This window comes from Elephas maximus, chromosome 3 (assembly GCF_024166365.1).
Source record: "Elephas maximus indicus isolate mEleMax1 chromosome 3, mEleMax1 primary haplotype, whole genome shotgun sequence".
NCBI classification, from domain to species: Eukaryota; Metazoa; Chordata; class Mammalia; order Proboscidea; family Elephantidae; genus Elephas; species Elephas maximus.
The window spans coordinates 196,907,873-196,922,870 of NC_064821.1; the positions used below are offsets into that span (position 1 = coordinate 196,907,873).

At 37.8% G+C, this 14,998-nt stretch overlaps 1 protein-coding gene across 1 annotated transcript in view; it reads right to left on the reverse strand.

The window, feature by feature from the left end:
• Positions 1 to 14,998, reverse strand: part of SPTA1 (spectrin alpha, erythrocytic 1) — a 107,850-nt gene that overhangs the window by 15,814 nt on the left and 77,038 nt on the right. Inside the window, exons 39-43 of the mRNA XM_049880879.1 lie at positions 14,494 to 14,626; positions 2,851 to 2,949; positions 2,067 to 2,229; positions 1,407 to 1,483; positions 365 to 574 (exon numbers count right to left, since the gene is read on the reverse strand). Coding sequence (XP_049736836.1) covers positions 365 to 574; positions 1,407 to 1,483; positions 2,067 to 2,229; positions 2,851 to 2,949; positions 14,494 to 14,626 — 682 coding nt within the window. The remainder of the gene's footprint in view (positions 1 to 364; positions 575 to 1,406; positions 1,484 to 2,066; positions 2,230 to 2,850; positions 2,950 to 14,493; positions 14,627 to 14,998) is intronic.

Below are 14,998 nucleotides of genomic sequence, written 5' to 3' on the forward strand. Positions count from 1 at the left end.
ATACTTATCCAATGTACCTTTTACTTGAGTTAGAGAAAAGTACAGAGACAACCATGACTCCTGCCTGCCAGTTTGAGTTCTACCATACACAGTGGTTCTCCATCCTCTTGTTCCACCCACCTCTTCCACTACATGCACTTGGCTTCCAACTCCAGTCAGCTGGAGAATTGGTCAATCGATCAAAACAAAAACAATAACAAAAATTTCCCCAAATGAACTACTTCTTGCTCACCAAGAATGTCTTCCTAATCCCTCTCACTACACTCAAATCTCTATAGATTATCCAACCAGTGCTGTTGGTTTCTTATTCTGGATTCCATAGCTAATATACAATTAACAGAGGCCTGATCATTTTCTTTTTTACCTCCCGTAGGGGCAACTGCTTCTTTTGTAGCTTCTTTCTATGGGCTGCAGCAGCTTCCAGCAGCTGTTCCCAGTGCTTCAGCAGGGCAGCATGGCGCTCCTCAATGGCTTTGGTCTGGTTGTGCTGAGCTGCCACCAGCTGGTTCTTCAGGTCAGTAATCTCTGACAGCCTCTCTTGCTGGAAGCTCTGAAGACTAGCATCCAGGGTGTCCTGAGAAAGACCCACAAAAAGGTTATGAATGGGGAAACAGTGCAGGTTTAAAGGTATCATTCACACCTGGGTTCCACCAATTTTTGGTCACGGACAAGTTAAGGGTTAAGCAAGGGTTAGGGCTGTAAGCAAGAAAATGAAAATATGACTTAGCGGTTTAAGTGAAGGTTTGGGGTTGGAATTACATTTGAGTTCCAGGTGGATGTATGTATTATGTGCACATTTGAGGCTAGATGTAAATATAATGCTAAGGAAAGATTGGATCATGATATGATATTCCAAAACTTTCCAATCAAAACTAAAGACTTCCTACAGCACATATTCTCTCTAAAACTCTCTTATATTACTTATTACATTTTGTTTTCCGATTAGTTGTAGCACACTTCAGGGACCTCAGAAATATATAAACTAAAAAAAGCTCTCCTGTGGGTGCCAGGCATATAAAAGAATTTTCTGCTGAAATGTTGGTGTCAAAATTACAAAATTCAGGGAGTTTCACTTACTGCTTTAACAGAGTAGCTTGTATTAGACCAATTATCCCTTTGAGGACAACTATAAAAAATGGGATATAAGTACAAAAGTTAGATGTTTGAAAGGGAACAGAGGGGAAAGGGGATAGGAAAGGAGATAGGAGAAGATAGGAAAGGAGAGAGGCAAGAGGTGAGAGAAGAAATTTAACAATACCAGGAATGAAAAAGGAGAACATATTACAGATCCTAAAAACAATATTAAAAAATCACAAAATTCAGAAATAATCCTGGAAGACTGAGCTGTGTGTCATGTGGGTCTTAGTTTTCACTGGCATCTCTCAACAAGGCAGCCCTGTACTCACCTGCTTTGTCAGGAGAGCATGGAAGGCAGCGAGGTCTTCACCATTGCCATTGGTCTTCAGGCTTGTTTCCTTCTCAGCTAAAAGGCAAAAAACAATCCATAAGTGGAGAAATATATTTGGTCTGTATCAGCCCTGGTAACGAGAAAAGGAATGTTGACGATAGACAGTCTCATGACTATCAAAGTGGGTGCTTCACTGGAATCTGGGAGTAGTGGAGACCAGTGGGTTGTTTTCCTAGGTTTATGTAGGATAAAACTGAGAAACAGAGCTAAGGCCAAGAGAATAGAGTATTTCATAGAACAAAGGGAAATTGTAGATTATCCATAAATTGTAGTTGAATAAAACACACAGTTTATTTCCTAGAATGATTTTCTCTGGCCCTACCTTTCTACATATCACACATGAAATCATCAATTTTCAAAAAATGCATCCTCTGCAATCATCAGCATGTTTCTCTCTGTGTGTGTGTTTGTATATGTGTGTGTGTTTATATACGTATGTGTGTGCTTGTAAACGTGATTGTAATAGCATGTAGAAAGGATTGGGGTGATTGATGCTGGAAGCACCCCTTTTCCCCAGGTAAAAGAAAAAGCCCTCAGAAACCATTCTACAAATGGGATTTATCGACATTTCTCAAACACAGGACCCTACACGTCATACCTATCCAGGACTCTACCACATCAGCCTTCCAGTTAAATTGCTGAAAGGCATAATCATTCTCCAATTGCAACTTCCAATCAGCTATTGCCTTGGCCAGAATCGGGGTCTTTTCATTCAGAGCCTGTATCTTGCCAGAAATCTTCTCCTTGTGCTGACTTTCTTCCTGAAATACCAAAGTTGTGGGGAGAAGGAGAGAGGCAGATATACTGATGAGCATCCAGGACTAGAAATTTGGATTTCTTTAGTATCGTTACAAAATGTAATCCCAAATACACAATTACTCTCCTCTTTGTCTAGTATAATTAGTCTAGTGTCTGTCTATGTCTCAGATGGTTATTTCTTTTCCAGCAACTTAAAAGTCTTCTCATGTCTGTTATATAATTATGACTTTCTTCATTGATGTAGGCTTCAAGACCATATGGAGTCATCTCTATGTAGCGCTTAGATCAATGAGGCTTTGTAAAACCAAACATTTAAACAGAAGAATGAATTTCAAATTACAAAGAGGTTTACACAGAAATTTCTTCAGATTCCTACAGTACTCTGTGGCCAAAGCCAGTGATAGGTTTTTATAAACACCACATTTCTCATACCAGTAAGAGTGTTAAAAGAATTTAAGGAAAATTGAAAGCAGGAAAGAAAAGAATTTCTAGAAGAAAAGCAACTGAACAGGCAACTATTTGCTGAGGGGCGGGGAAAAAAAGGCAGCACAAGAAAGATTAATAAAGTTGGGCCAATCCCATTTGAAAACAGAGTTAGACCTGGAATCTCTGGATTGTCTCACCTTACTTAGAATGTCTTCTCCTTGAGCACATACTTCTTGCACTCGGGTCTCATGGACACCAAAGTCAAATTCCAAAGCCTCATGCTTCTTTAGCAAATTCTGTGTAAATAAGTCAGTGAGAATGAAAATATCCAAGGCTAGAAAATCTATCCCACCCATGTTCTGGTTCGCTTTGCTGTCATTCACCAGGACTAATTGATCTAAACTGGAAGACTAGGTGAGTGTCCATTTCCTGCTGCATGTTGCTGTTGCTGTGTGCCGTCAAGTTGATTCTGAGTCATGGCAACCTGGACAAAGTAGAACTGCTTCATAGGGTTTCCTTGAATGTAATCTTTACAGAAGCAGATTACCTCATCTTCCTCCCGTGGTGCTGCTGATAGGTTCAAAGAGCTGATGTTTCAGTTAGCAAATGAGTGCTTAACCACTGCAGCACCAGTGGTCCTTATTCCTGCATAGTTCTACTAAATGCATCTCCTAAAATTCTTCACTTGTCAAAGAGAACAATTTTACCAAAATGAGCCAAAAGAATACAAGGGAAACTGTTGCTAACTCACCATGTGACCTTATGCCTTTCTGGATTTTGGAACTACAGTGTTGATTGAGATGATATATAAGGATACTTCCATATTTAAATTTGTGAAGGTCTATGAACATTTTATCTATTGGGAAAATATTCAGTATTAAGAATATCGTATAGTAAGAATTGGCCTTAAAAACACTGAGCTCTATTTCCATATCACTCCAAATCTGCTGTTTCTGGTGGCTCTATGGAGCTATGATTCTTATTTGGCTGGAAAAATGGAGAGAGGAGTGAGGATGAGGTATGAAGAGCAGTACTCTTCCATATTCACTAGTATCCTCTTAAGATATATCTGTAACATTCCTCAGCACCACCACCACCACCACCACTAACACTGCTGCCTTTTATAACTGCCTCTTTTTTTCTAGTTATATATTCCATTAATTTTTTTTTTCCTGTACCACATAAGCATCAGGAGCCCTAGTGGTGCAGTGATGAAGAGCTATGGCTGCTAACCAAAATATCGGCAGTTTGAAGCCACCAGCCACTCCTTGGAAACCCTATGGTGGCAGTTCAACTCTGTCCTATAGAGTTGCTATGAGTTGGAATTGACTTGATGGCAATGGGTTACATATAACTCCAGCCTAAAGGAAAAAAAAAAAAAAAACAGAATCCATATAACTAATATATCTCTTATAAATCACTTTTGATAATAAACACATTTTTGATATATCATATTCTTAGGCATGAAAATAAAGTGGTTACTCCTTTTAATACAAGATTGCCTACATTATATTTTATGACTGCATTATATTTCAGCTTTATGCAAAACTATAAATGGAGACTGGACAGATGATCTCATTTGGAAGATTGAGATACTTGGTTTAATCATATTTTTATGTATGTATAATGCATGAAATGTAGTCTCTTTAACATCTTCACCTCTGTTTCCAATTTTTTTCCAGAACTTCTTCTCCTTGAGCACCTTAGACAGTTCAGGTACTGCACATCTAATATACAGTTCCATTAAATAAAATATAGTCTTCTCTGTTTAAATATATTCCTAAATAGCCTCCATGGTGCCATATTAAGGGTAAAAAAGTTTGAAAGAGCGCTAAAGGCTTATAATATGTCTATTGTGGTTCTAATAGTTATAAGTAATTTATCAGGAACATTGTTTCTCTTCACATAGGAAAAGGAGAAGATAGGGTAAATTGAAAGAAAATCCTCATTTGCACATTTGGTGAACATCACTTCTTTCTGTTATCAGGCAATCTATGTGGACCAAGAACCTGAAAAAGCAGAAGGTCATTTACTTTTTTATGAAAGATGACAAAGAAGGATTAGGTGAATATATATTTTAGTTAACTAACAAGGATTAAAAAAAAAAAAAAGCAGCGCTAGTGGCACAGTGGTTAAGAGCCCAGGCTGCTAACCAAAAGGCTGGCAGTTCGACTCCTTGGAAACCCTGTGGGGCAGTTCTACTCTGTCCCTATAGGGTTGTTATGAGTTGGAATTGGCTCGATGAAAATGAGAAGTTTTTTAATAAGGATTATTATTAATAAAGCTTCATAATTTTTTTTAGCATTTACATGCTGGACATTAAGACTTTTCTTTAAAAGTAAACCTTTGAATGTAAATCATCTAAATATACAAATTAAACCATGGAGGTTGGCAGAGTGGACTTAAAAATTTGACCCAACTATGTGCTGTCTACAAAAAACTCAGTTCAAATATAACAACATGGACAGGTGCAAAAGCAATTCAGTGGAGGAAAGACAGCCTTATCAACAAATGGTACTGAAGCAATTGGACATGCATAGGCAAAAATATGAACTTGGTCTAATGAGTATTGTATACATCTTACACAAAAAGTAATCCAAAGATGGATCATGGACTAAGTATAAAATATACAGGTAAAATTTTTTGGGAAAAGACATAGGGGAACATCATAATCGAGCATTAGGCAAAGAGTTTTGAGATGATACAAAATTAAAACCCATGTAAAGAACTGCTAAATCTCAGCAGCTAAAAAACAAAAACCCCAAGCAATCCAGTCATAAAATTGGCAAAAGACATGAAGAGCTATTTCACTAAAGAGGATATACAGATGGCAAATAAGCACATGAAAGGACGTTAAACATCATTAGCCATTAGGGAAATGCAAATTAAAACCATAATGGAATATCACTGAACACTTACTTAAGAATGGTTAAAATAAAAATGACAATACCAAATGCTGATAAGGATGTGAAGACACTGAATCACTCATACATTGTTGGTGACAGGGTAAAATTGTATAGTCGACTAGGAAAAGAGTTTGGCAGTTTTTTGTTTTTTTTGTAAAATGAAACATGCAATTACAATGCATTCCAGTTGGACTCCTTGGCATTTATCACAGAGAAATGGCAACTTATATTCACAGGGGAATCTGTCCATGGACTTTTGTATTAGCTTTCTTTACAGGTAAAAACTGGAAACAACCCAGATATCTCTTAATGGTTGAATGCTTAAATAAACTGTGGTGCGTCCATACCATGAAATACTACTCAGCAACAAAAATAAAGGAAGAAGTGTCACATGCAACAACTTGAATGAATCTCCAGAGAGTTATGCTGAGTGAAAAAGCCAGTCCCAAAAAGTTATATACTGTATAATTTCATCTTATATAACCTTCTTAAAATGACGAAATTCTAGAAATGGAGAACAGAATAGTGGTTACCAGGAGTTAAGGAGGGTATGGGGACAGAAGGGAGGTCAGTGTGGCTATAAAAGAGCAGCATGGGGGATGATTGTGGAGATGGAAATGTCATGTGTCTTGATTGTATCAATGCCAATATCCTGGTTGTGATATTGTACTATAGTAATTGTTTGATGGTGCCATTGGTAGAAATTGAGCAAAGGGAACACTGGATCCCTCTGTATTATTTCTTACAGCTATATGTGAATCTACATTCTCAAAAGGCTTATTCATTTATTTTTTTAAATAAAAGCCTTTTGAGTGTTCAGTATAAAACCTTAAAACACATGACCATGAATGGGGCCAAGATGTTGGCTTAGTTAGACACACCATGCTGTTCCTCTATAGCAAAGACCCATGAAACCACGTGAAACAGATGTAGTTGACAATCCTGGAATCCTGAACATCAAATGGTAGGATAAAGAATAGAAGCAAACACTGACTGGAGGAAGAAATTGAAAGAATGCAGTGCATGAGGAATGATACTGAGCAGAGGTGCTCTACCAGCTGTTCCAGTTCAGCATGGCCATTTTGAGACAAAGCCAGTGGCAACCCTGGGAGAGGAGTACAGGAAGGCAACTTCACGATATTCCCAATTAATGAAAGAGAAACTGTGTAGACACACCCAGAGGGAACCAAGGTGAGTGGAACATGATCTGGATATATATCCAGCAAAATTGTCTCTCAATATGACGGTAAAATTAAGGCATTTCCAGATAAACACGAATTAAGGAAATTTGTAAAAACCAGACCAAACTTACAAGAAATATTGAAAGGAATTGTTTGGACAGAGAACCAACAACATCAGACAACAACCTGAGATTAAGACACATGACAGCATCAGTCAGATAACAACTCAGATATTCTCAAAAATAAAGTTAAAGACTAAAAACAGGGTGCCAGAGACATCAATCTGTAAATGACAACAACTTCAAAACAACAAGGGGGAATGGATGGTGTAGTTATAAAGCTTCCATATGGAAAGGAAGTCAAGGCAATATAAAGAAATAAAAGACTTTTAAATTAGGAAGAGAAGGTAGATTTCAGGGTAACCACAAAGAAAATTAATAAACCTACTTATCAAAAGAAAAAATCATGAAGACTTGGTAAACACAAAATCAACAACAATGAAGAGAAACAAAAAGAAAATCCATGAACAAAAACACTCAGCACAGAAAATTAAGAACAAAGAAACAAGACAAAAAAGGCATAACAAAATGACAACAGTAAATTCATACCTATCAATAATCACACTGAATGTAAGTAGTTTAAATGCATAAGTCAAGAGACAGAAAGTGGCAGAATGGATTAAAAGAAAAAGACTCATCACTATGTTATCTGCAAGAGACACACCTTAGACACAAAGATATAAATAAGCTAAAAATCAAAGGATGGAAAAAATATATCTAGTAAACAGTAACCAAAAAAGGGCAAGAATGGCAATAATAATCTTAAATAAAATGGACATTAAGGCAAAAGACAAGGTAGGGTATTATACAATGATTAAAGGATCAATTCACCAAGAGGACATAACTGTAATAAAAATTTACACATGCAATGAAAGAACTCCAAAATACATAAAACTAACACTAACAGCATTGAAAAGAGAAATAGACAGTTCCACAACAAGAGTAGGAGACTTACACATCACTTTAGGTGAAGGAGAGAACAACTAGAAAGAAACTCAACAAAGACACAGAAGATCTAAATAACACCATCAACCAACTTGATCTCATAAACACATATAGAACACTCCACCCAACAGAGGCAAAATACATATTCTTTTTCAATACACACGGATCATTCTCCAGAACAGACCATATTTTAGGCCACAAAGCAAGCCTCAATAAATTAAATAACACTGAAATAATACAAAGCATCTTCACACTATAACAATAGAAATAAATAACAGTCAGAACAAAGAAAAAAAATACATGGCAACTGAATAACATCTTGCTAAAAAAAACACTGGGTCATAGGATAAATTAAAAATTCCTAGAATCAAATGAGAATGAAAACACATCATACCAAAATGATGAGACATAGCAAAAGCTGTACTCAGAGGAGAATTTATAGCAGTAAATTAATACATCGAAAAAGAAGGGCCAAAATCAATACCTTAACCCTGAAACTCAAACAGATAGAAAAAGAGCAGGAAAAGAAGCTCACAGTCATCAGAAGAAAGAGAATAATAAAGCTATAAGCAGAAATAAATGAAGCAAATCAGAAAAGTAACAGAAAGAATCAATAAGACTAGAAGCTGGATCTTTGAAAGGATTGATAAAATTGACAAAGCAGTGGCCAAACTGATAAAGGAAAGCAATGAGAAGATGTAAATAACCAAAATTAGAAATGAGATGGTTGATATTACACCAGAACCAACTGAGATAAAAAGGATCATAACAGAATATTATGAAAAATTATACTCTAACATATTTGAAATCCTGGAAGAAATGGATAAATTTCTAGAAACATACTACCTACCTAAACAAACAAACTGAGGCAGAAAATTTGAACAAACCAATAACAAAAGAAGAAATTGAGGAGGTCATAAAAAATCCACCCCCCAAGAAAAAGAAAAAAAAAAAGCCTTGGCTTAGATGGCTTCATTGCAGAATTCTACCAAACATTCAGAGAAGAGTTGACACCAAACCTACTCAAATTATTCCAGAATGTAGAAAAAGAAGGAACACTGGAATTCATTTTATGAAGCCAGCACAGCCCTGATACCAAAGCCAGGAAAAGACACAACAGAAAAAAAAAAAAGAAAGAAAATTACAAACCGGTATCTTTCATGAATATAGATGAAAAAACTCTCAAAAAAAAAATTCTAGCCAACAGAATTCAGCATCTTATAAAAAAATTAATAATACATCATGTTCAAGTGGGATTCATACCAGGTATGCAAGAATGGTTCAACATTAGAAAATCAATCAGTGTAATCCCACACATAAAGAAGAATCTCATGATCAACTCAATCAATGCAGAAAAGGTATTTGATAAAACACAACACTCTTTCCTAAATAAAAACTTCCAGCAAGATAGGAATGGAAGAGAAATTCCTCAACATAATTAAGGGCTTGTATATAAAACCAACAGCCAAAATTATTCTCAACGGAGAGAGACTGAAAGCATTCCCCTTGAGCACAGGAACCACACATGGATTATCACTATCACCACTCTTATTCAGTATTGTACTGGAGGTCCTAGATAGAGCAATAAGGCAAGAAGGGGAAATAAAGGACATCCAGTTTGGTAAGGAAGAAGTAAAACTATCCCTATTCACAGACGATATGATCCTATACATAGAAAATCCCAGAGATTCCACAAGAAAGCTACTGGAACTAATAGAAGTGTTCACCAAAGAGGCAGGGTACAAGATCAACATACAAAAATCAGTTGAATTCCTCTACACTAACAAAGAGAGAGAAGTACAAAAAGGAAGTCTGGAAAACAATACTATTTATGATAACCCCCTCCCCCAATAAAATACTTAGTAATAAATCTAACTAGGGACATAAAAGACTTATACAAAGAAAACTACAAAACACTACTGCAAAAAAAAAAAAAAAAACAAAGACCTACATAAATGGAAAAACATACCAGGCTCATAGATAAGAAGACTTAACATTGTGAAAATATCAATACTACCCAAATCGATCTATAGGAATAATGCAACCCTGATCTAAATTTCCAACATTCTTTAACAAGATGGAAAAACTAATCACCAACTTTATATGGAAAGGAAAGAGGCTCCAGATAAGTAAAACATTACCGAAGAAGAACAAAGTAGAAGGCCTCACATGTCCCAATTTCAGAACCTATGATACAGCCATGGTAGCCAAAACAGCCTGGTACTGGCACAATAGCAGACACATAGACCAATGGAACAGGACTGAGAATCCAGAAATAAATCTATCCATCTACGGGTGGCCGGACGAGTGCCCAAGAGCCCTGGTGGCGAAGTGGTTAAGAGCTGAGGCTGCTAACCAAAAGATCTGCAGTTTCAATCCACCAGCCACTCCGTAGAAACCCTATGGAGCCTTTCTACTCTGTTCTATGGGGTTGCTATGAGTCAGAATTGACTCAACACCACACATCAACAACAACATGGGCAGCTAATCTTTGACAAAGGGTCAAAACCCATTAGATGGATGAGTTAGTCTCTTTAATAAATAGTGCTGGCAAAACTGGATATCTTCTTTCAGAAAAATGAAACAGGATCCATACCTCACACCATACAAAAAAAAAAAAAAAACTCAAAATGGATCAGAGACCTAAATGTAAAACCTGAAACTATGAAGTTCATGGAAGAAAACATATGGACAAACCTAGAGGCCCTAAGTTATTGTATAAGTAGACTATCAAACATAACTAAAAATTCACAAACAAGACTATATAAATTAGATAACTGGGACCTCCTAAAAATTATATAATTATGCTCATCAGAAGACATCACTAAAACAGTACAAAGAGAACCTACAGACTGGGAAAAAAATTTTGGCAATGATATCTGACAAGGGTCTTGCCTTTAAAATTTTATAGAAAACTTCAACACCTCAACAACAAAAACCAAATAATCCAGTTAAAAAATGGGCCACGTACATGAATAGACACTTCACCAAAGAAGACATTCAGACTGCCAACAAACACATAAAAAGATGCTCTTGATCATTAGCCATATAGAAAGATGCAAATCAAATGTACAATGAGATACCATCACACCCCAGCAATAATGGCACTGATCAAAAAAGAACAAAAACAAACAAAAAACAGAGAACAACAAATGCTGGTGAGGTTCGGGGGAGATTGGAACCATTATGTACTGCTGGTGGAACTGCAAAATAGTACAACCACTATTGACAATGGTATAGCACTTCCTTAAAAAGCTAGAAATAGAAATACATACAGTCCAGCAATCTCACTCCTAGGTATACATCCTAGAGAGGTAAGAGCTGTGACACAAAATAGACATATAGCTGTGACACAAATAGTCATTGCAGCATTATTTGCAATAAGCAAGAAGAAGGAAACAACCTAAGTGGCTATCAACAGATGAATGGATAACCAAAATGTGGTACATACATACAGTGGAATACTACGAAAAAATAAAGAACAATGATGAATCCGTGAAAAGTCTTACAACATTGATGAATCCGGAGGACATTATGTGGAGTGAAATAAGTCAATCACAAAAGGTCAAATACTGTAGGAGACCACTATTATAAAAAGTCAAGAATAGGTTTATACACAGAGAAAAGCATTCTTTGATGGTTACCAGGGACGGGAGAGGGAGGGAATGAGAATTGCTAACTAGATAGTACATAAGTCTTAATTATGGTGAAGGGAAAAGCAATACAGAATATAGGGAAAGCCAGCACAACATGACCAAGGCAAAGGAAGACACTGAGAGGTACCCAAGAATCAAGGGCAATATGTAAATTCTGTAACATATAAAAACCTGCAACAACCATAATAACAAACAACATTTTGTGAGTAGATACATAGGTAAATATGCTAAATAGGTGAGGGAAGTCGTAAAGGAGTACACCTGCGTACATACATGAGTATGGTTGTGGATATTTCTACATATAAGTCTGTAAATGCTGCATGTAAACTCAAATATGTAATAGAGCACATAGGAGGCACAGTTATAGAAACTACTTAGACAAAGGGACTGAACTACTGGACTTGAAGGCTAAGGACCTTAGTCTTGGGTGTCATCTAAGTCAACTGGCAACACACAGTACATAAAGGAAACGTTCTACATCTTAGTCTCGTGAATAGCATCTGCGGTCTTAAAAGTCTGTGAATGGCCATCTTAGAAGCAACTATTGGTCTCTTCCTGCCTGGAGCAAAGAAGAATGAAGAAAACTGAAGACTCAAGGAAGCAATTAGTCCAAATGACTGCTAATGGCCCACATAAACCACAGCTTCATCTAATTTGAGACCAGTAGAACTAGATGGTGCCTGGCTACCACTACTGACCAACCTTACCAGGACCACAATAGAAGGTCCCAGTTAGAATGGGTAAAAAAATGTAGAAAAAAAATCAAATTAGAAAAAAAAGAAAAAAGGACCAGACTTATTAGTCCGAAAGAGACTGGAGGAGCCCCCAAGACTATCACCCTAGACAGCCTTCTAACTTGAAACTGAAGACTCTCCCATAGGCCACCTTTCAGCCAAATGATACATGGGCCCATACCAAAAAAAAAAAAACCATGAAGAATGTGCTCCTTAAAACTATCAACTGTGTGAGACCAAAAGGGCAACATTAGCCCAAATCCAAGGAAGGGAAGGCAGGAAGGGACAAGGAAACTGGACGAATGGAAATGCGGAAACCAGAAAGGAAATGGGGAGAGTGCTGACACATTGCAGGGACTGCAACCAATGTCACGGAACACTTTGTGTGTGAATTACTGATTAAAAACTAATTTGCTATGTAAACTTTCACCTACTGCACAATAAAATGTTTTTTTTTTTAAAGCATGAATACATGCAGCAATGTTCACATGCCTTAAAAGACGTTTGTTAGCATTTAAGACCCCAGACGCCACATTTCAAAGTGGGATGCAGAATGTTTTCATAATAGAATTATTTTGCCAATTGACTTAGAAGTCCCCTCAAACCATGTTCCCCAGACCCCTGCCCCTGCTCCGCTGATCTTTGAAGCATTCATTTTATCCTGGAAACTTCTTTGCTTTTAGTTCAGTCCAATTGGGCTGACCTTCCATGTATTGAGTGTTGTCTTTCCCTTCACCCAAAGCAGTTCTTATCTACTGATTGATCAATAAAAAACCCTCTCCCTCCCTCCCCGCTTCGTAACCACAAAAGATGCATCAATTGGCCTCAACCCACCTGGAGCAAAGGAAAATGAAGAACACCAAGGTCACACGACAACTAAGAGCCCAAGAGACAGAAAGGGCCACATGAACCAGAGACCTACATCATCCTGAGACCAGAAGAACTAGTTGGTGCCTGGCCACAATCGATGACTGCCCTGACAGGGAGCACAACAGAGAACCCCTGAGGGAGCAGGTGAACAGTGGGATGCAGACCCCAAATTCTCATAAAAAGACCATACTTAATGGTCTGACTGCGACTAGAGGAATCTCGGCGACAATGCTCCCCAGACCTTCTGTTGGCACAGGACAGGAACCATCCCCAAAGACAACTCATCAGACATGAAAGGGACTGGTCAGTGGGGGGGAGAGAGATGCTGATGAAGAGAGAGCTAATTAAATCAGGTGGACACTTGAGAGTGTGTTGGCAACTCTTGTCTGGAGGGGGGATGGGAAGATAGAGAGAGAGGGAAGCTGGCAAAATTGGCACGAAACGAGAGACTGAAAGGGTTGACTCAATAGGGGGAGAGCAAGTGGGAGAAGGGAGTACGATGTATGTAAACTTACATGTGATAGACTGATTGGATTTGTAAATGTTCACTTGAAGCTTAATAAAAGTTAATTAAAAAAAAAAGATGTTTGTAACTAGGAGTTGGTAGGTTGAGTTTTATGCTATAAAGGTTTCAAGCTTTCTTTTGATAGTCTAATAGCCCTTTCTTATATGTCATGAAACAATCTTTACAAAGAAAACCCCCAAGTTTTCTGGTTATTAGGTATAGTTCTCACGGTCCCTAGAGCAAGAGTGTTTTGCAATCGCTCTCAAAATCTGTCAAAATCCATATTAACCTAAGATCACTGAGAACTTGTCCATTTCTTTGTTGGGAAACATAATCTCACATTTAAAAAGGTATCTCTAAATGCTGGACTGTATCCAGAAGTTACTTCCCCTAAAATTATATTTTCTAGAAGCCATAGCTAATGGACATTCATAGATTTTTTCCAAATTAGTGTTAACATCAGGATTGGAGGAAACTTTAGAAAATCTAGGCGTTTCTGGGTGCTGCAAATGGTTAACACACTTGGCTGTGGGTTCAAAACCACCCAAAGGTGCCTCAGAAAAAAGTCCTGTCAACCTTCTTCTGAAAAATTATGCATTGAAAGTCTTATGGATCACAGTTCTATTATGACACACACGGGGCTACCATGGGCTGGAGTCAACTCTATGACAACTGATACTTGTTATCAAATCTATCCCTACGAGGAAAGGCCTGCCCATCTTTAACCAAGATGACTTTGACTCATAGATCACAAGAATATGATTTGAGGCTTGCCTTCACACCTGGTTGGTTCCATGACCTTGGACAAGTCACTAACATCTTTTCATCTTGATTTTCCCATATTTGAAATTGGAAGAATAATCCATATTTCCCTCATCTCCTTCCCCACGATGAGAAAAGTTCGGACTTCTCAGGTGAGAACACTGCTTAAGAAAAGGCCCAGATTAAAGAGAAGAAAATTGATCTATTCAGACCGTTGCTCACCTCAGTAGCAGCCAAAGTATCTCCAGAATCCCCTCGGGCAGCCATAGCTTGCTTTTCACTGATCCAAGCTTCTTCCTCCTCAGCATTCTCCATGAATTCCAAGTATTCCTTGGACTGTTCCAAACGAAGCCCTCTATAATGGGGTAGGAGTAGAGGTAAGAACCGATACAGAAAGGATAAGGAAAACTGGTAGCCAGTGAGAGTGTAGCAGGGCAACACAATCTCATCAAAACAGACTGGCTTATTGCAGAAGCCAGTCACAATGGAACTAGACCAGAGCCCAACCTGATATGTGCCTAGTGGCCATCTGTACTGATCTCCTGTGCAGCTGAGGAGACACCAGCCCAAGAAGCTCAGTTTCATAGCATTGTCTACTCTCTAGGAAGCTTTAAGGAAGCGCCTAGATTTCAGAGTTGAAGAATATCAGCAACTAAGCGGTGTCCCCCTCTGCTCTGATCACTGCATTCTTTATTATATCATGAAGGCACCACAAAGCTCCAGAAGC